This window comes from Typopeltis vanoorti, chromosome 11 (genome assembly GCF_054136105.1).
Source record: "Typopeltis vanoorti isolate ZY-2024b chromosome 11, IOZ_Tvanoo_1.0, whole genome shotgun sequence".
Lineage (NCBI taxonomy): Eukaryota > Metazoa > Arthropoda > Arachnida > Uropygi > Thelyphonidae > Typopeltis > Typopeltis vanoorti.
The window spans coordinates 49,332,910-49,355,487 of NC_143559.1; the positions used below are offsets into that span (position 1 = coordinate 49,332,910).

Genomic DNA, 22,578 nt, shown 5'->3' on the forward strand with positions numbered 1-22,578 from the left:
GTGGATGCACCAGGTTTGTAAATTGTATGTGTTTTCTGGCCAGTATTAATATTGTGTAAGGATGAAAAGAAATTCCTGGAGCCCTGCCATCACTGTTTAACTGATCTTCATTTGAAAAGTCGTTTAATTATAGATTGTTCCTTCTGCAATGGTGGAATCCAAACCCAGTTCTTTCTATAATTATTAAAGTGTTAGGTTACTTGTTATAGTATGGGGAAGATGTCAATTAAAGTTACAAGCATTTAACAGGTGTAGTAAGTTTCATTAAAATACTGAAATTTAATATCCTTCTTTAAAACACTCTTTACAGTTAGCCTTGCATTCTTAGCTTATTCATGAGGTCTAGCACATCTTCCATATACCATAAGAAGCAACCCAACACTTAAGTAATTATATAGATAAACAGCAGTTTAAAAAAAAAAAGAAAGAAAGAAAGAAAGAAAGAAAGTAGCATCTCAGAAAGAAGAGACTAATGTAACTCAACTACATTACAGATACATCACTAAATTTAATCTTATCATTTTAGGATGGCTTTTTTTTTTTTTTTTTTCATTTTTAAATGATTTATAAGCATGCATATTTTCTAATAAGTGGGTGCATTATTAAAAAATAAAGGCATAAATTAGTAAATGACAGTTGTGTTGTCACTTACTAATTTAATAAGCCTTAAAATATGTATGGATTTTTATTTTTACATATAACACTGCTGTTGATGGAATATATTAATGCTATACAAAACATAATTTAGGTTCAAGGATTAGGTACAGCTCTCAAAATTCTATTTTCTAACCACCCTGGCACTGATCTTAGTGAAAATTCAACGGATGACTGTAAATTTCATCTTACAAGGGCTGAAATAGTGAGCCTTTTCAATGGATTTGGAAGGTAAAGTAAACTTGTTTAATGTGCTTTTTGATAAATTGTTTTCATTTCTTTGGTATTCTGTAAGCATTTTGTTCATGAAGTTTTAATCATATATAAAAAAGTATTTTTAGAAAACTATTTTGTTCAGCTAGTTGACATTATTATTACATTATAGATCTTGTTTTTTAACCCTTTTTTAGAGAATAACTTGCAACTTACAAGTTATTCTCTAAAAGAACACAGAGGTAGGAATTAGTTGGCTGTTTACTGCAGAGAGGTTTTTTTTAAGATATTTGATACAGTGCAAACAAACAAAATTAACATACAAAATTAGTTAAGCAGATTCTTCTTAAAACTCTCATTCTAAAATGTGGGCTCGAATCTCACTGTGGGCATGGATGTTTGTGATTGTCTGTGAAAATAGTAGTGGTTGGTGGTAGATGGCATTGATGTAGTTGCGGCTCATTGTAGTTGGTGGATTGAGTGGTGGAGACAGAGTTGTAGAGTAGGTGCCCTCCCTCGATGAGTCCTTGGACTCCCTGGAGGTGTCAAGTAATAATAATAATAATTTTTTAAAAAATTCCCGTGTTTGTTCTCTTCTGCAATATTTCCAAATTATCTAATCCTAAAAGCCTGCCCATACTAATGTAATATAGATTTACAACTTATTGCTGGCATGATTTGCACAAAATATCATATTTTATTTTTTGTATATATAGTACATTATTTTTTATTTAAATCCAACCCACAAAAGTTTATAAACCGAAATATATTAGTATAGGTGGATGCAGAGCTAGATAATTTTGAAACTTTGCTCTAGAGACTAAACGTGGATTTTTTTCAAGCCTCTTCAGACAGTCTAATTAGCAGGAAGTTGTTCTCATACCAGGCAATGAAATCATCTACCACATAAAGATGCAAAATTCTTGCCTGTGGTGAAAGGCCAACTATGTTAATGATATATTTGCAGCATTTCACAAGATAATGTGCTGCAAATATGTTGCTGTGTAAATATACCCAAGATGGATGCAACAAGTAGTAAACCAAATCATAAGGCCATCTAACATTGCAAAACATTCCTTAAGTTTCAAGAATGAGTGACTAGAAGGTGGTGACCTTAGCTGTATGAAGTTGTAGGAGGAGAGCTAGAAAGTTCTGATTAACACCTACAACAAAAATGATATTCAAGCAACTGATATAACTACAAGAAAGAACATACGAGGATATAAGAACATAAGTTACCTTCATAACTCTGCTACTGGTATGTTCTTTCTTGTGATTATATATGAGTTGCCTTAATATAATTTTTGTTCTAGGTTATCAGAACTATACAACTGCCCATCCCCTTGGTATATTAAAATTTCTGAAAATGATCCTGTCTGTTAATTAGAAAAATAGAAAATAGAAACATTAAAAACATTAGTGACTGCAACATGAAAATGAAGGTATTATTTCCTATGGTCACTCTTAATTATCATACTGCCTTCATCACAAAATAAAAGCCAGTAATGTTGTGAAAGATTAGTGACCCATTATAATGTCAAGTTTCTAAACTAATGTGGCTGCAGAATCTGTTTTTTGCCTTCCAATTTAAATATTATTATTAATAATAACCCATGGAGTTCAAAAGACTCATCGTAGAAGATGCACACAAAGTCCATTAAACCATGCTTTAAATTCCTTTAGTGTATCTGCATTCACCACACTGTCAGACAGTGCATTCCACTCACCAGCTGCTCTCCAAGCAAAGAACCTGCTTCTTATGCCCTTACTCACTCCCTCCTTATATGGTTTCCAGATATGGTCCCTTTTTCTACCACATTAACCCAGAAACAGTCCCTTACCAACTTAAATGCCTCAATCTTATTTCCTCTCCTCCACCTCCTATTCATAAGGCTTTGAAAATTGTATTCCCTCAATCTGTCTTCGTATCCACCATCCCAGACTAGTTTCCACCTTCTCTGAACCCTTTCAAAAACCCTCTCATCACCACGAAAACCAGGGACCAAAGCTATGCATAATAAAAGCCAAAGGCACCATAACAATGGCACCATAACCTCTTTATTTCTGCACATTAAGGTTCTCTGCATCATTGAAATAATCTGATGTGATGACTTCACAACTTCTGCAGTGTTACCTCTGAACTTCAGATCCTTGTCAACCACCATTACCAGGTCTGTTATCTCCTCAACCTCATCTAAAATTTCCCCATCAAGTTATATCCCATTGTTGTCTACCAAATTTCAAAACCTTACTTTTCACTTTGCAACATTGAACTGATAGCTCCATGTTGCCTGCTCATACAATCTATTCAAGTCCTCCTGAAAGGCCACAACATCTGCTTGATTTCTCATCACTCTCCCAAGTTTTGCATCATCTTCAAACAGTTGTATATCTCCAGTTAAACCCATCCCAATATGATTAATATACAAGTTAAATAACAATGGCCCAAACAGACACTGGCAGTGCACTACTAGTGACTTTTCTCTTTCAGGATACTACACTCTGATGATGTACAGCTTGCTGCTACCTGACAGCCATCTCACTAATCTAGCATCTAATCCCATCTGCTCCAATTTGTGGTTGTGGCAGAATCGTTTGCAAAACGTTATGCATCTCCCTTGTCTACGAGGGTTGCTTGAAAAGTTTGGTAAATTTCCAATAGATGGCGACACAGTTCGTTCATTCATACCAATGTCAGCACATATCATCTTTTTCGTGACCCCTGGCAAAATTTTAGCCATGTGCGATGTATAGTTCTCATTTGCCAAACATTTAAAATGACCGTGTTTGCATTTTTCATAAAAATGGAGAAAAATGAGTTTTGTGCAGTGATAAAACTTTTATTGGAAGAAGTGGACAGCTGCACAGATCAAAGCCAAGTTAGATGAAGTTCATGGAGACTCTGCACCAGCATTTAACTTGCCTTTGATCTGCGTGGCTGTCAGGCTGATCTCAGTCAGGCGTCTGTAGTTGTAAGTCCATCAAAGATGAAGCGCACTCCAGAGACCTGACGAGGTCACTATAAAGGAAATGATTGATAGAATCCATGGTATCGTTATGGAAGACTATTTTCCGGACTTGGCCCCACTTCTTGTTTCCAAACTTAACAATTTGGTTCAGTAGGAAAAAATTTTCTTCAAACGAGGATGCCATCAAGGCTGTCAATGATTGTTTTGCACAATTTGACAAATCCTACTTTTTAGATGGGATGAAAAAATTGGAAACTCGCTGGACTAAATGTGTAGACCTTGAGGGAGACTATGTTGAGAAATAAAGGTGATTGTTTTCCAAAAAAATGTGTTTAACTTATTTTTTTAAATTATTATTATTATTATTACATAGCACCTCCAGGGAGTCCAAAGACTCATCGAGGCAGAGTACCTACTCTACAACTCTCCTTCCCCACCAGCCGCAACTACCTTCATCATCTACACCAATGCCATCTACCGCCGACCACCACCACTAGTATTTTCACAAACAAACATCCATACCCACGGCGGGATTCGAACCCGCAGCCTTTGTCTGGAGAGCGGATATGCCAACCAGGCTGGGAAACCTTTTTTACCAAACTTTTCAAACAACCCTCATAATACATTTGCCACCTTGTTATAGTCATAAGTAAGTTGGTAAAACATGACCTTCCTTTAACAAACCCATGCTGACAGTCACAGAGAATACCGCCGTTATCAACAAATTTCTATATCCTAGCTCTCACCAATCTCTCCAGTATCTTAACTACAACTCCAGATATACAGATCAATGTATAATTTGTAGCCTTAGTCTTATCACCGCCATTGTGAAGTGGAACAATTTTACTCTTCTTTCAACTGCTTTAGGTCTGTTGCAAGACTCTTGTTAAACAGGTAAGCCAAGGCTGATGTTAACTCCCTAGAACATTCCCTTAAAATACATGGCGATATGTCATCAAGTTCTATTACTTTATTGACATTGATCTTACTGTTACACACACACATAACAAGTATATGGATGAAACTCCTAAATGGTAGTCTGATAGAACTGGAATAACTTCCTTTTCAGTGTGTGAGAGAGAGAGAAAGGTCAAGAAATTTTTGGGGCAAAAAGTAAAAAATTGTACCTGTTTACATAAAAAATTTTTGGCTTAAACCAAAACAAAAATGATGGTACAGCATAGTCAAATTTCATGCCAGCTGAGGTATTATCCAGTTAAACAAGACCACCGCTGTTTTCACCAGGGAACCAGAGTGAACAGGTGAAAAGTTAGCTAGCTGCTGGAACAAACTTAAGCGATATCAGCAGAATTGAAGATAGGCAACTATTGACTAAAGAATTATCAATGGAAAACAAGTCAAACTGGCAGTAGAACGATAGTGGTACCATGCTACTTTTTTTTTTGAGGACACTGCAACCGTGTACACAACTCACTGGCTCCTATCATTCGCTCTGGTTCCCTTTAACCAAACTACCAACTAACTATTCATTCCTATCCAGCTCAGTTTCAAAATAGTTTATCACATAGTACTCTATCAAACACTTCAGCAAAATCCAAATAAATCACTATATAAATAATTCCATCCATTACACTAGTCACCCTATTATAAAAGACCAAGTTACTGAAGTAAAGTCATCCCTTAACAAATCCATGCTGCTCTCTCAAAAGATTTCCATTCCCATCAATCCAATTTATTCTGTCTTTAACCAGTCTCTCTCTCTTACATCTACCACTACTATGTGTGGTCTACACACTTAGCTATAGTTGGACATCAATGTAGATCTCTCTTATGCAATGAGACTATTTTTTCTTCTTTCTTTTCTTCTGAGAATCTTTCTGTTGCTAGACATATTGAACAATCAAGTCATGACTGCTGCCGCTTTTTTTTTGCATCTCTTTAATATACAGGGTGACCCCAGAAGTAATAGGACGTCAGAAAATCCACATTTAAGCAAAAAAAAAAAAAAAAAAAATATTTGCAGAACATAATAATATATGCAATGTATGTATAGAAAATAATATCGGACACAGTAATATCAAAAAAGTAATAGCATTTTTTAATCAAAATAATAATAAATTATAAAATAAGAGTGGTTAGCACACCTGCTCTCCAACCAAAAGGCTGTGAGTTTGAATCCCAACTTGGGCATGATTGTTCGTAATTGTCTTTAGGAGATGAATATCATAACCACTGCCCTGCTTATTGGAGGTCTGAGGTGGCTTGAAAAGTTCCATATTTGGTTTCTAGAGCAGAGTTTCCAGACTATGTAAAAATAAATTAAAAAATACAAATATATATAGTAATATAAAAAAATACAAATAATATAAATCCTATATATATATATATATATATATATACGTAGGCTGTTCAATAAGTAATAAGACTATATACAGAAAACAGATTATCTTTAATCGTCATCTTGTTGTGTCCCAATTTATGATTTTTATTCTATCTAATAATTTCCACTTATCTATGCTTGAGATATCGCCAAAATTTTCACTAATATCTAAGTTATTTCTCCCCTTAGTATCCCTAATATTTGTATTATGCTGTGCCTTTTGGGGTATTTAGTTTAAGATATTATATGCAAAAACAAGGAGAAAGAACTAAAATATGTCAGAAAGTGTAACTATGTTGCAGCCTTGACACTTTATCTCGTTTCTTAATACATTAATTTCCAGCATGATTAGGTTCGTAATTTTTCAAGTGGTGCATTGGACAGCAATTTCAGACAAATGTTTTATCATTGGACAAAAGGTTTATTAAAAACTTTAACATGGTACAATTCAATTTTTGTTATTACTCGATTCAATGCTAAACTAAATACTAACATTAACTTATTACAAGTAATTAGGCTATGATCCTATAATGGGTATTACGATCATGCCGCCATAACAATTCAACACATAACTTCATATGACATGGACATATAAGATTAATTCACACTATTTAACTATTCAAACTTAAGTAGATTAACTAAACCTTTTACTGCACTAACACACAACTATGACATTTTAACTTTCCTATACATTACAATAGACATGCAAAATTCTCAGGACACTTAATTATTCATATAACATTAACACTAGCTAGCTTACTTTTAATATATTCTGTCAGATACTAAAGTCCTAGTATAAATTTTCCTTGGTCACTTCAACAGTTCCGTATTAGAATAATGATACCTATTACAGACAAATTTTAGTTAACATTAGATATATTTTACACTACCTTTCTTTCGTGAGTTTTTCATATGGGCCTTTACCTTTTTCTGCTTGAACTAGCTTGGTATAACCTCTCCGATAATCTGCTACTCCTACGTTCCTTTTGGAATTGAACTATGCTTACACGGTCTTAAACTTTCGTAATTCAGGACACACTTTGAATCATCTATATGACGGCTGTGCGACTCGCAACGTGGATATCGATATCTTTACAGCTTTCCCTTTCTCATGGTTGTCACTGAAGTTGAAACACAAAGAATATGTTTCCTTTTCTTTGACTCTATGGCATTCTTCGCTTCTTACGTAGAAATCCGGAATCAAAATCCCGCTCACTTTTGTTTCCATGTTGTGACGACGGAGATATAACCCCAGTCTCCACTCAGGAAAACCGCATGAAACCTATGTCACGGAGCTCGTAGAGAACTCCTCGGAACAGAACCAAAACAAAAACTAAAAAGCCTCTGTGGGGGGCAGGGGGTTCCAACCCTTTTATACTTGCTCTCCTAACGGCACCCTCTTTAACTTATTTTCTCCGCCCCTACTTGTTTTTACCTTACCGACCAATTAGGGTGGCGTTTTTTTCTGCCAAACAGTGTCTCAATCCGGGAATCGGCCCTAAGTGGTTGTCTGTTGTTTTTCTTGTGCTAGCCTCTAATTTAATCCCCTTTCCAAAATTTCTCTATGAATTCACTTAATATTTTAATCTCTAGCCTCTCACATACCATCTCTTATGACTAATCCTTTTCTGTCTTATTTAGTTAAATTTTCTCTTTTATATCATAGTACAACATTAATATATTCTTTCTTTTTGTTAGTTAGTTCAACCAAACACCTTTATATTTTATATATTTTATTGGATGCAAGAATATTTCTTTTTCTTTTAAATAATTCATCTATTATCTTTTATGCAGAGTTTTTAATTTATTTATTCTTCATGTTACACCATGATAGCTGAGAATTCTACATTCTTAAGATATCAGGCGTAACAATCTTTTGCATGGTCTTTTTCGAAGTAACTACTGTGAGATGCGATTGCATTTGTCCCAATGTTGTGTCCACTTCTTAAACACCTGTTAGAGTCCGTTTTTTGAGAGTTCTTTCAAAACCGCCTCCGCAGCTTTTACACATGCTTTGTTGCTTTCGAAATGGCCGCCTCTTAGTGGTTTCTTGAGCTGAGGAAACAGCCAGAAATCGCACGGTGCGAGATCAGGACTCTATGAAGGGTGTGGTAGGATATCTGTGTTGTTCTTCTGCAAAACGTCCACTACACAACCAGCAATATGTGGCCTTGCATTATCGTGGTGCAATAAGAAGCCATTCTTCAGCAATGGACACTTCCTTTTAACGTGCTTGATGATAATTGCTGCTGTGTTGATCATTGTCTCTGTGATGGATGTTGAAGGTCTTCCCTCACGTTCAAGATCTTCCACATTTTGCCTTCCTTCCTTAAAAGTTTTATGCCAGCAAAAAAACACTTGCCCTCGACATTGCTTCATCGTGGAAAGCTTCGCATATCATGTTAAAAGTGTCCGATGCCGATTTCTGCAAACGCACACAAAATTTAATCGCATAACGCTGTTCCAAGGACGCTTGCAAGTGCTCATCGAGGTGCAACTAGTCTTCGAAATGGATGCACCTCGATGAGCACTTGCATTTAGTCATGTGACACTCTGGCACATCAGCCCGTATACGCCATCTATCAACCTCTTTTGTTAATACATACAGCAACATTTCTTTATTCCACACAAATTAATATTGTGATGAGTGGTTTCGACACAGTAAAATTAGTCTTATTACTTATTGAACAGCCCACGTGTATATATGTATATATATATATGAGGTGGAGAATGAGAAGTTCTGATAAACACCCAGAACAAAAATTAATTAATTTTATGTCTTCTTATATATATATATATATATATATATATCCTAAAAGAAAAAGAAACAGAACAATTTATTACAATTTGATGAAAAAAAGTGTTTTTAGATATGTTCTTTCTTGTGATATATCAGTTTACTATAATATCATTTTTGTTCTAGGTGTTTATCAGAACTTTTTGGCCCCTCCCCTATACATAAAATTAACAAAAATAGCAAAAAAAAAAAAAAAAAATCCTTAGCCCACCCATGGTACAAAAAATATACTATATTTTTGTAAATAGTATTTTGTGGGTGGGAACAACATTAAAAAACAAAATGAAACCAGCAATGATAGAATAGTAGTAGAAAATATTTAAGAAGCATTCCAATAGAAATGCTTGTCAGTGTCAGATGATTATCTGACAGTAGCAGAGTCCTCAGAAATAATAGCAGATTAAAGTGAGGGAAAATTGTTCATGGGCAGTTATCAATCTAAGCTTCATCATGTAGTATTGTCTTAGTATTCTGTACATCCCTTGAGGTACATATCAGGAATTTGATGATGATTGCAATGAAAACCTAGGAGCATGTGCATCTGATTTCATTTCCATTGAAGAAAGCTTTGTTTTTCCTTTGAAATGTTTTTTAAAATATAAAAATAATAGAAAGGGCAAAATAAAAGGAAAATCTCTGAAAAGACTTCAAATATGAAACTATACCATTATGAAAAGACTGGAATTATTTCTAATACATTCATAACTTTATAATATTTAGGAAGAGAACATATCACTGGCAGCAAAATTTTATCACAAAACTGATATCCACACAAGTTTGGGAAATGATGTAAGACAAGTAACCTAGGAAACATTCTTTATAATTACAATTGATAATTAGAAAAATTTCAATGAAATTAAATCTGTCACTGCTCTTCATTTAACAAATGGTATAGTGCTCAAACCTTTCAAGCTTCAAGATTTTCCAGATAACTCATACCTTGAAGGCTAATCAGGGTCACTCAAAACTAAATAACTGGGAGGAGACTACCACATAGTCTTTTAAGAAGTGTGGAAAACCAACTGGGACTTCTGATCTAATGCTACCCAGTTCTCACCTTGCAGTGCACCCTGTTAGTAGATATCTACCTGGATACTAAAAAAACAGGAATGGGATGATAATTTGGGCTTTACCAACCAAATTCTATTCTTACTGGCTTAAAACAAAATACAGAATGATGGGTTTTTTTGTCAAGAACAGTGAAAATTCAGTTACTGGAACAAACTCCACAAACACCAAATCATCATCAGTATAAGAGGCATCAACAGAAAGAACTGGAACTGGCAGAAGAAGAAGAAGAAGAACAGAAGTACCAGGTCATCGATGTGATTGATGTTACTGAAACAATACAAAAACATATTCTAAGTAACTATTACCAGATGTTATATTTCAGGCAGTAATATGGGTAAAAAGGAGCAGGTATAGTATTCAATACTAAACACAGGAATAAGCATCTTAAAAAGTATGCAGTTTTAAATTTCAAAATGATGTGGGCAAACATCAGATGGAGAAATTGGATATTGAGACTTATTTATGCTTATGGTACCACACAAACTTCTACTAAGGAAGAAGTGGAGGAATTTTTGGTTACTAAGGTTTATGTTATCATTTTGTGAAAAATTATGAGAGTGAATAGATATCATCAATGACAGAAGCTTATTAAAAATGAAGACATTAAACAGGAAGTTAACAGTCTTAGCATTGAGTAATGGTGATTTTGTCATGAACATAGTTGGGAGATGAAGAGTTAGCAAAGCAAGTTTCCAACTGGAATGGAAGGAAAAGGATCCAGAGATCAACCAAGATCTAGATGAATTTATATTAATGTCTTCAAAGTATTAGATGTGACCATATCAGACATGACAAATAACACATTCATTTTGGGAAAAAAAAAAAAAAAAATTGCTTAAGGATCAAAGCTGGATAACCGGGAGGAGAGCCCCATGTAGTTTTTTTAAGGAATGCGAAGAACCAACCGGGGCTTCTTCTGATCTGATGTCCTATCCTCATCTTTCTGTGGTGCATCCCTATTAGTGAGTATCTACCTGGATACTTAACAAATGAGTATAGGCTGGCAATCTGGGATATAGCCGACTAAATTGTAGTCTTATTGGCTGAAACTAAAATAAAATGATGATATAGCTTAAAGAAATTTCATGCGGGGGGGGGGGGGGGGGGTTGCCCAGCTAAACAAGGTTCTTGCTGTTTTCAGCAGGGAATCAGAGCAAATGTCAAAAAAGTTAGCTACTGGAATTAACTCTAACTTAGCATCAGCCGAATTAAAGATCAGCACCAAAACATAAGAAGCATCAATGGGAAGAAATGGAACTAGATAAGTACCAGATCAAAGATTGACATAATAGGTTCTACTGAAACAAGAAAACAAAAACAGGTGAAATTCTTCTGTGCAAAAAACAAGACGTTATATTCAGGAGATAATGATAAAAAAAAAAAAAAGAGTAACTGTATTATTCAACATAAATATGAGAGTAATCTTCTTGAACAGTAGGCAATATCAAGTACGGTGATGTAGCCAAACATCAGATTAGGGAATTAGACAGTGAGACTTATTTGTATGTATGGTCCTACACAAGGAAGACTATAGGAATTTTTTGTCACATTAGAGAGACAGGTAACAAAGAAATAAGCTAAAAAATTATATTCTTGGTTTCGTCATTATCCAAGTGTAAGCAAACAAAGTTTATGCATGAAGTAACTTCATGATAGGGCAACTCGTATATGGTGGCTAATGACTTCACATCAAATGCCTTAATATCCCATAATGCAAAGCACATATCCCTACAGGCATGTATAATATACCAGACTGGTTTTGACTTTTATCGAGGTGAAAAAGTAAAGGGTTGCTCATCACAGGCCTAGAGTAGTTAGTGTAGGGGTGCAAGAGAGCGTGATAGTATTAGGAGAAAGAATGACAGATAGACAGCATGAGAGATAGAGAAAAGGCCTCAGCTCTTTTATATCATCATATAGCCAAAAGGCTATCAGTTTTCCTTTTTCACCAATCTCATATAGATGAACAACCAAAAGACCAATTGAAAATAAAGTGCAAAGATGACTGATACCCAGGCAAAGCAACTCAAGGCAGTTAACCCTATCTGGGTTAACTGCCTTGAGTTGGCCTTCTCTGCCTGGGATTGCTCTCGTCATCCCAGCAATTGACTATAAGACCACACTGAATTAAGAAGATAGAACTATTTAAAAAACCTCTCATTGCAATAATAGACAGAATTTTATCTCATGAATCCTGGTGAATATTGCATAATGTGGGTGGTCTACTCCATCTAGTGATAAATTTGATATCTCTTAGAATGCTTCTTTCTAAATACAAAAATCATCTGACTGAACAATAAAATTTCCACAGTACAATATTATAAAGCATTTGGATGTCATATTGCTGGTTTTCAAATCCATGTTTCTTTCTAGCCTTCCATAAATGGTATTTTAATTCCTTAATTATAAAAATCAAAATTCTCTTCCCATTGCTGACGGTGGGTCTTATAAAAAATAACCTGTTCTGTTATAAGTAATGGAATGCCCAACACATTACATAATCTGTTCCAAATATGTAGGGCAAGAGGGAAGCTGTAGAATGCATGTTCTACTGTTTCCAATCAGTAACAGATGTCACAGATTGGATCTCTGATGTTAGAGTACCTTAATTTGATGGTATTGACTAGAAGGTGGCCATATGCAATCCTCCTGTTAGAGTACCCTTGGAACTTCATCAAGTTATGAAAAAAAATACTGTTGTCCGTACCCAACTGTGTATGGACGTGGTGAAAGAGATTAAAGATTTCTTTATAACTATTTTTTTTTTTAAATAGAAAGAATGTCAATTCCAGTGTTTTAGCAGTCTTAGATTTAAGCGCAGAGTGTTGTAGTATTCAGGAACAATCTCAGCTTTTGGACCTTTATAATCATTAACTCTAAACAGGGGAAGATGAAAACCCAAGTAGTACCAGACAATTTACCCAATATTATCAGTCCAAGAACTTTGAAATGTTAGAAGACTGGAAAATAGGGCCACTCATCTTTTCTTCTAAAGCCGTAGTACTCAAAACCATAATCTTTCCTAATCAGTTGTACATATTAAATATTACAGACATCACAGAAGTTGAAGAAAAGCAATTATATAGTAAACCTCTGCAATTTTTTTGGTCCAGCCTATACCAAGAAGTTAAAAAGGAATTTCTTCAACTATCTATCAAAGAAGTGGAGGATTTGGACTTCCAGTCTTAAAATTCTGCTATTTAAGCAATTCAGCTTCTAAACTTCATAAAATATTGCAGAGACTGATCACACAATCATTGGCAACAAAACAGAGAAGTGATATGAAGGTTGAAGTAATGCAGAAGTCATGTTTCCATGTACAAGTAGCCAAAGGTGTCACACCTTATGATTAAAATACTCTAGATTAGGGATAGATGTTGAAAGTTTTTCCACTTGGTTATTATAAATTAAAGATGCCAAGAAATTATATTCTTGGTTTCATCCTGTATCCACCTCAATAAAGGTTGAAACCAGTCTGTGTAGTTTCTTTGCATGCAAACTTTGTTTGCTTACACTTGGATAAAGGATGAAACATTATTATAGAATGTGAGCAAGTTGTTAAAACATGACCTTCCTTTAGTAAACCCATGTTGCTCATTGCAAAGTAGAGATTCACTGTCAACCCATTTCTGAATGTGAGCCCTAACCAATTTTTCCAAAATCTTCACCACCACTCTGAGATACTGATTGGTCGATAGTTGGATACATCGGTCTTTGCACCATCCTTGTGCAATGGGATTACCATACATTCTTTCTATTCCTGCAGAATCTTCCATGTTCTGAGACTCAAAATATATAGCCTTGTTAAAGGAATAACCAGTTCAGCTGAACACTCTTTTAGCACCCATGCTAATATCCCATCAGTCTCAATTGCTGAATTGTTATTCAGTTGGTGCAACAGCTCTAATTCCTATTCATACACCTGAGTTTCTTCATTCAGTGAAGAGGTAGCAGTGAACTCAATGTTGCATTCACCAGGTTGATAGATTTTAGCTAAATGGGTGCTCATTAGTTGAACAACCTCTTCTGCATCTGCCACCCTCACACCATTTGCATTAAAAGAGGTATTCTTTCATTCTTTCTTTTACTTGTAGCACATCAATAGAATTCTTATGGGTGGTCTTTAAATTGCAAAGCCAGTTTCTTTTTATACTCAGGTTTCTGTATAACAGTTGTGACGATTCTAGCCTGCTGCTTATAATTTTCATAACGGACATCATCCTTATGCACAAGGTATTCCTTCCACATCATCTTTTTCTTATGAATCTCTTCCTTAATAAGATTACATATTCATTTCACTCCCACCTTATTTATTCTTTGAACTCTCAGTACACATTCTGAGTAAGTAATTTTTTAAATGCTTCCCATGCATTGTCAATATTCTTCCCACCATTTCGCTGAACTCAGTATACTCCTCTAAAACCTTTTTAAATCTGTTGTTGTTATTCTACCTTGTATTGGCTTTTCACTGACAATCTGTTATATTCAGATCAAAATATTTGACTTAATAAAGTGTTATTAAACCATTTTCAACATGTTTCAGTTTGCTTTACATGTGTATTTTCAGAGGATCTTCTGGTCATGTCTCCACTTTTCTTGCAAAATGAGAACACTTGTAAAACAAAGCATCTGTTTCTTTCTTATAGGTTCTTCATCATCTCATTACACATCAATGTGAGTTAAGAAAAAGAAAGAACCTGCTGATGCTTTTTCAAGTTCTCGAGGTTGTAAACAATAGGATGATATATAGGTACAATGTGAAGACTATTCCAGAGGACAAAAGGTAGATGAAATGAAAGAGAAAGATGAGAATTTGGTCCAGAATGTCTGAAGTTGGATTGCAAATGGATATTGGCCAAACAGTTGCACCAGCATCCCACACATCAGTGCTATATGTGGGATGCATGTTAATACTGAGAAAGAGGTTTACTGACATTTTTCTTGAAGAACTGCATTTGTGGTTATTCCAGAGGACAAAGTTAGAGAAGCAGGTTAAGTGTATTTTTGCAATTGCACATTGAAAAGGGATGGTAGTAGCTGCTGCTCTTGTTTTGATATGCCCAGCAGAAAGTGGAAGAATGATGGTTTCCAACTCAGCGGAGCAATTTGCATGATGGAGGTTGAAGTTAAACTTGAAGGAAGGGATTGCTCTCCTCTAGATGTCATTGAGAATTATAGGGAGGTTTTAGACCCACCACCCCAAACATGTCAATTCTCAGGTGGATGGATTTGGGATTTGTATACGATTAGTAGCTGGATAAGTGAAAAATAGCATCTGGAGTAGAAAAAAATGTCTACTTTTTTAGATGCTGAGATATGTTTATGTCAGGAGAGATGAGATAAATGTCAACCCAGCTACAAAAAGATCTGATCCTGTTTGGCGATTTGTATATTACTGAGGATAAGGGTAGATGACCTGAGATTTTGCCCCATTGAAGGATGGTATGGAGAGCAGTGCATAAGGTACTGGTTGAAGATAATCATGAATCTTGGGACATCTGAACTGCATGGTTTGTCAGATGAGTAGAATGAATGGAGAGCATTATCATCAGCACAGTTGTGAACATAATTAGTGGTGAATGAGAGTAGGCCATTTATGTGTAGGAGAAAGACAGTAGCTGATAAAACAAAGCCCCGAGGTACACCTGCATTGGTGGCAAAGTTCAAAGAGAGAGAGAGAGAGCATCATTCCAATGACATGCAGTGAACAACAGAGAGAAAGCTGGCTACTGAATTACAGAGAGTGGCAGGTAGGACAAAGGATAGCAGTTTATCAGATGCCAAATGCAATCAAAATCAAAAGATCTGGAAATGTCAAGAGTTGACAGCATGTCTCTCCAAATCTTTCTATGATAGAATATGTCCAGTAGTGGGTGATGCCAGCTATGAACCTAGAATGGCATAATGCTGGATGCTGATTAACCACCTTACCGGCCATTATGGATAAAACATGCATCCTCATATGCTTCATATCCAACAATTTTAATATGCGCTTCGCATCCGTGATAACCTTGACATCTATAGATGTCTTGGCTGGTAGTGTGATTAATTGGTGGACCTCTTGTGAAGTGGTGGTATATTGGGAAGTTGAGATTGATGATTTTCGTTATTCTTGAAAGGACTGAGGATTGACTTTGATTGGCCAGTAGTTTAATGGCAGACTTTTGCATCCCATGTTTGGAATAGGCCAGATATATGATTATTTTTGTGTGTTGGGATAAGGTTCTGTGTATCCCATTTTTGGAATAGGCCAGATATATGATTATTTTTATGTTGGGATAAGGGTCAGCTAAATATTATTATTATTATTATATGGGCACCTCCATAGAGTCCAAAGACTCATTGCAGAAGATCCAATCTGTCCACACAATCTGTCATACCTTTCTTTGAACCCATTAACAGAAAAAGCACTCACAACTGACTCTGGTCCCCCCCCCCCCATTCCACTCATTCACCATTCTTCAAACAAAAAACCTAATCCTCACACCCCTACTGACCACACCTTTATTCAACTTCCAGAGGATGATCCCTTGTTCTTGTCCCTCTAGCCAAGTGCTGAGACATTTCCCCCCTGCATCTATCCTATAAAATCCTTTAAGTAACTTAAATGTTTCTATTATATCCCCTCTTTTAATCCTATCAACCAACTTCTGCAATCCACACACCTTCAATCTATCCTCATAGGGAACATTCCACAAGCCACTCACCATCTTGGTCACTTGACTCTGAATCCTCTCCACTGCTTCCTCATTCCCAAGGAACCAGACTTGGCCACAGTAATCCAGATGTGTGCGTATTAAAGTCTTATAAAGAGGAATTACAACTTCCTTATCTCTACTTGTTAATGTGTTCTTCACTAGCCAAGTAATCTTATGGGCTATCTTAGCAGTATGTCCTCTAAAACTTTAACTCTCTGTCAACACCACCCCCTAAATCTCTAGCTTCATCTATTTTCTGGAGTACAGTGGTATCAATGTGATACAGAGCTGTAATCTATTTAACCCAAAATGCATACCTTTACATTTCTTGACATTAAACTGACATCCAATTTGAATCATCTTGCAACCTCTCCACATTGCATTGATTAACTATCACTACTTAATTTTGCATCATCAGCAAACAACAGAATATTTCCTTTAAGGTTATTTCCTATACCATTTATGTACAAATTAAACAGCAATGGTCCCAACACTGAAACTTGTGGCACACCACTAGTTTTCACTTCAATTCTGCCACTTCATATACCATTTTTTGATATCTGTCCAGCAGCTACCTTCTTATCCACATAACTGGTGTCATATCCATTCCCATTTGTTCTAATTTGCATAACAGATTCCATTTGGTATTTGATCAGTTGCCTTTGTAAAATCCAGCAGAATCAGTATGTAGCCATTTCCCTTATCCAACTCTGTGTTACTCTATTATAAAAAGTTAGTAAATTACTAAAGCATGACCAATCCTTCACAAAGCCATGTTTCCCCTCATACAGTGTCATATTTTTATCCACACATCTTGAATTCTCTTTTTTTACCAATTTTTCCACTACATTTATCACCATGCCTGAGATACTGATTGTTCTATAATTTGTCACTGCAGTCTTAGAACTTCCTTTTAGAACTTTCCTTCCACTCCTATGTTAGGTTAATCCTATACCAGAACCGAGACTTAAACCCTTCACAAAGCCATGTTTCCCCTCATACAGTGTCATATTTTTATCCACACATCTTGAATTCTCTTTTTTACCAATTTTTCCACTACATTTATCACCATGCCTGAGATACTGATTGTTCTATAATTTGTCACTGCAGTCTTAGAACTTCCTTTATGAAAAGGAATTATTTTGCCCTCTTTCCACTCATGTTAGGTTAATCCTATACCAGAACCGAGACTTAAATTAAAGATCCTAATCACAAGCATTGCCCAGTTCCCTTGCACATTCCTGCAAAACCCTAGCTGATATCCCATATAATCTCACAGTTGTATTTACATTGAGATTGTGCAATATCTCATTAACCTCCAATTCATCCACCTCTGTTACCACATTAGTGTCTGTCACATATGTTAAAACAGTAACCTCACTAGGAAAATACATGTATGCCTGCAAAGTGGTAATTCAGTAACTCAACTATTTTATCCACTTCTGTCTCCTTGTGACATTATTACTCATTAAGGTTAATCTTCCATAGTCATTATTATTATTATTTGACACCTCCAGGGAGTCCAAAGACTATCGAGGGAGGGCACCTGCTCTACAACTCTGTCTCCACAACTGACTGCAACTACAACAACGCCATCTACCGCTGACCACACCACTACTATTTCCACAGACAATCACAAACATCCATGCCCACGGCGGGATTCTTCTTCTTACTTGCCACATAACAAAATAACTCTTTTCGATTTCCTTTGGTCTGGTCGGCTAGATTCTTCTTGTAACCTGATTTTGCCTTCCTTGCCATGCTAGTCATCTATTTTTGCCTGAGCCTTGTATTGTTCATGAGTTTGCTGGTCATCTTTCTCTTTATATACCCTTCACAGCATTTTCTTCTTCTGCAGTGCATGCTTAATGATATTATTCATTCATCAAACACCTACCTGATTAACCTTCCTTACCCTATATGTAAGGAGGGTTAATATGGCCTATAGCAATAACCAAAATGTATAAGACTATTACACTTTTTTTATAATCTTTGTCAAGTAGCTTTATTTTATCCTCCTACATGTTTCGCCAATCCTTTTCTATTGGCATCCTCAGGGAATACAAACTAGTAAACTAAAATGAAGGTTACAGACTAGGTTATAACTGATAATTCTAATTCATACAAAAAATCGGTATTGTGCGTGACAATGTGCATGTCTCGTTAACGTGATTTATTCGTTATGGTTCATTACGTAATTGTTATGAAAGTTCATTTCTTTGATGTTTAATGATCTGATAAAAGTTTTCCAAATTTCTGGTAAAATTAGACCTTGATTCTTGTTTAGGTTTTCAGTTTTACGGGCGACTGTAGCTGCTTCTTTAAAGGTTCTTGAATGGTAGTTATCTTCTATGTATGGCATAAGGCTCTTATCCCACTCAATATGATGGTTAGTAGAGGCAAAGTGGCATGAAAGGCCTGAAATGTCTTGTCTGTTATTTCTGACATATCCTATGTGTTCTTTCTTTCTCGTTTCAAAGCTTCTAGAGGTCTGACCTACGTAACTAATGCCACATGAGCAAGGTATATTATATACTCCAGAGTACTTGTAGAATGGGTGAGGATCTTTCGGTGATCTTAAAAATTTCCGAATAGTGTTGATTGGTTTGAATGCCACTCTGATCTTATGCGGTTTTAAAAGGGTTAGCTAATTTTTTGGAAAGGTTGCTGACAAAAGGAATCGTAATTGTACTGATGTATTGGACGTCATCACGTTGATGTGGTATATCAGTAAAGAGAATCTTGTTATAGAGTCTTTTTGGGTAACCATTTAAAGAAAGTTCTCTGGATATTGTGGTTAATTCCGTTAGTAGGTCATCCTTGTCTGTCGTATACCGTATAGCTCTTTTCTTGAGACTATGGATAATGCTAAGTTTCTGAGCTATGTGATGAGCTGAGTTGAAATGGAGGTAACGTCCAGTATTTGTAGGTTTTCAGTATACAGATAGGTTGATATCCAGAGAACTTTCTTTAAATGGTTACCCAAAAAAAAAGACTCTATAACAAGATTCTCTTTACTGATATACCACATCAACAACGTGATGACGTCCAATACATCAGTACAATTATGATTCCTTTTGTCAGCAACCTTTCCAAAAAATTAGCTAACCTTTTAAAACTGCATAAGATCAGAGTGGAATTCAAACCAATCAACATTATTCGGAAATTTTTAAGATCACCGAAAGATCCTCACCCATTCTACAAGTACTCTGGAGTATATAATATACCTTGCTCATGTGGTATTAGTTACGTAGGTCAGACCTCTAGAAGCTTTGAAACGAGAAAGAAAGAACACATAGGATATGTCAAAAATAACAGACAAGGCATTTCAGGCCTTTCATGCCACTTTGCCTCTACTAACCATCATACTGAGTGGGATAAGAGCCTTATGCCATACATAGAAGATAACTACCATTCAAGAACCTTTAAAGAAGCAGCTACAGTCGCCCGTAAAACTGAAAACCTAAACAAGAATCAAGGTCTAATTTTACCAGAAATTTGGAAAACTTTTATCAGATCATTAAACATCAAAGAAATGAACTTTCATAACAATTACGTAATGAACCATAACGAATAAATCACGTTAACGAGACACGCACATTGTCATGCACAATACCAATTTTTTGTATGAATTAGAATTATCAGTTATAACCTAGTCTGTAACCTTCATTTTAGCTTACTAATTTGTATTCTCTGAGGATGCCAATAGAAAAGGATTGGCGAAACATGTAGGAGGATAAAATAAAGCTACTTGACAAAGATTATAAAAAAAGTGTAATAGTCTTATGAATAATTGTCAAGAAAAAATTCAACACAACCAAAATGTATTTTTGTCTTATTGGTCTTAATCTCACACCAGATTGTTTCAAATGAACAGTCGCCCTCCCACCTGTCTCCTATTCTTTTTGGTTGTAGTTCATTTGCTATCATCAGTAGTACTCCTCCCCCCCCCCCCATCCTGTCTTCCCTGAAAATACAAAACCCTTCACATTCAATCCCTGTAATTAGATCATCTGCTGTTAGTCAGATCTCACTAATGCCTATAACTTTTGGCAAGGTTGCACTAACCCAATGCCAAAAACTCCTTCCTCTTGTTCCTGATACTTCTAGCATTAGTATATAGAAACGGCAACATCCATTTATTTCCCCACCCACCTTTACTTCCTGAATTGATTACGCTATCCAGTATTTTTGCTTGAGACTAGATTCCTCATTTGGTCATTCCCACACTCACCCGCTTCATGGGTGCCTTCACACAAGTGAGTTTGTTTCCACCCTAATTACTTAAGTTTTCCTGAATTTGCACGTCAGCATGCTCTCCAAACACCAAAACCTTTCAGATGCAGTCCATCCACATTATAGAAATCCTTCTTTCCATCAAACAGAGATTACAGATCCACAAATTCTACATCATTCCTTTTGCACAATCTATGTATAGACTCACTGGCTATCAGTGCCCTCTTTCTCAGTTTGCCTCTATCATAGCGAGGTAGAAGACTTACAATCTTCACCTTCTCGCTCTTTAGTTTTGCCTCTTCTAACAACTCCTTTACATTTTCCCTCATAGAATACTTCTTGCCTCTCAAATCATTGATAAATATAGAAGACTGTAGAGAGGATCCAGGTCAGGTGATAGCTCTGGAACACAGTGTTTTAAGTACAATTGGAGAGATGCTGTCAGGACCCAAAGTTTTTAGTGACCAAGCTGTTGAGTATTCTTCTAGTGTTTTTTTTTTTTGCTAAAAAAACCACAGGAAGCACATGATACTCAGATTATCATATAGTGGGAGGTGATTTTTGTTGGCCTTTTATGCAGGAGTTGGAGTAAAAGAATAATGCATGGAGGTCATCTTCATATTTGGGTGCTGTAACAATAATCACATCTGGATGAGAGAAAGGGGGAGAGAGAGAGAGAGGTGGAAAGCACAGCTGAGCAGATTTTGCATCTGATGGCTTTTTGCTGGGATTCTTGATGTAAACCAGATGCTTAGTTTGTTCAGTCCCCTAATCTTTGTCAGGACTCTCATATCTGTGGTGTCCAATCTTTGATCAAGAGTTTTCTTTCTAACCCAGCTTTCAGATCCATATATCACAAGTGGTTTGAACACTATCTTGCATTCAGCTAGTTTAGTGTTTTGACTAATCTCTTTCTTATTCCTTATAAATTGATTCAGCTGAGTTCCTACCAATACCAGCTTTGCTAATTCTGCTGCATATTTCCAAATTTAATTGGCCATCTTCATTAACAAGTGTCTTAAATAGCTGAAATATTTTACTTGTTCTATAGGTTTTGCATTCAGAATTCAATTGTATTTTCAATGCTTCTGCCTATTTACAGTGTTTTTTTTTTACATATTTTTTTAAATGCTGATGTTTATACCAAATTTAATACAGCAGTTATTCAATTTGGTCAGGGAATCCTGGAGACTTGTCATGGATTTATTTAGGAGTATAATATCATCTGCATAAAGTAAAGAGCTGAATTAACATTTCCAATTTTGATATCAGGTTTAATACCGCTTTTCTTCATAATGTGATCCATATAGATGATTATTAACAGTGGAGATAATGTACACCCTTGTTGCACACCTGACTTAACATCAAACCATCTCCTCTACCTCCTGATTTACATCTGAAATAGAGACTATGCATTGCTTGATATAATGTCCCAGTTACACCATATATATATATATATAATATAATATATATGTAATAAGTTATGTAATATATATATATAACTCGAGCATTTTGAATAGCTTTCTTCTTGGCACCTTGTCATATGCCTTTTCCAGATCTTCAAAACTTCAATACAAATCCTAGTTAATATCCTATGAT

The 22,578-nt window shown here is 35.7% G+C and overlaps 1 protein-coding gene across 1 annotated transcript in view; it reads left to right on the forward strand.

Annotated features, from left to right (window-relative positions):
* LOC150101563 (ERO1-like protein alpha) overlaps positions 1-22,578 on the forward strand; it is a 223,326-nt gene that overhangs the window by 197,595 nt on the left and 3,153 nt on the right. Inside the window, exon 13 of the mRNA XM_090401050.1 lies at positions 749-885. Coding sequence (XP_090257176.1) covers positions 749-885 — 137 coding nt within the window. The remainder of the gene's footprint in view (positions 1-748; positions 886-22,578) is intronic.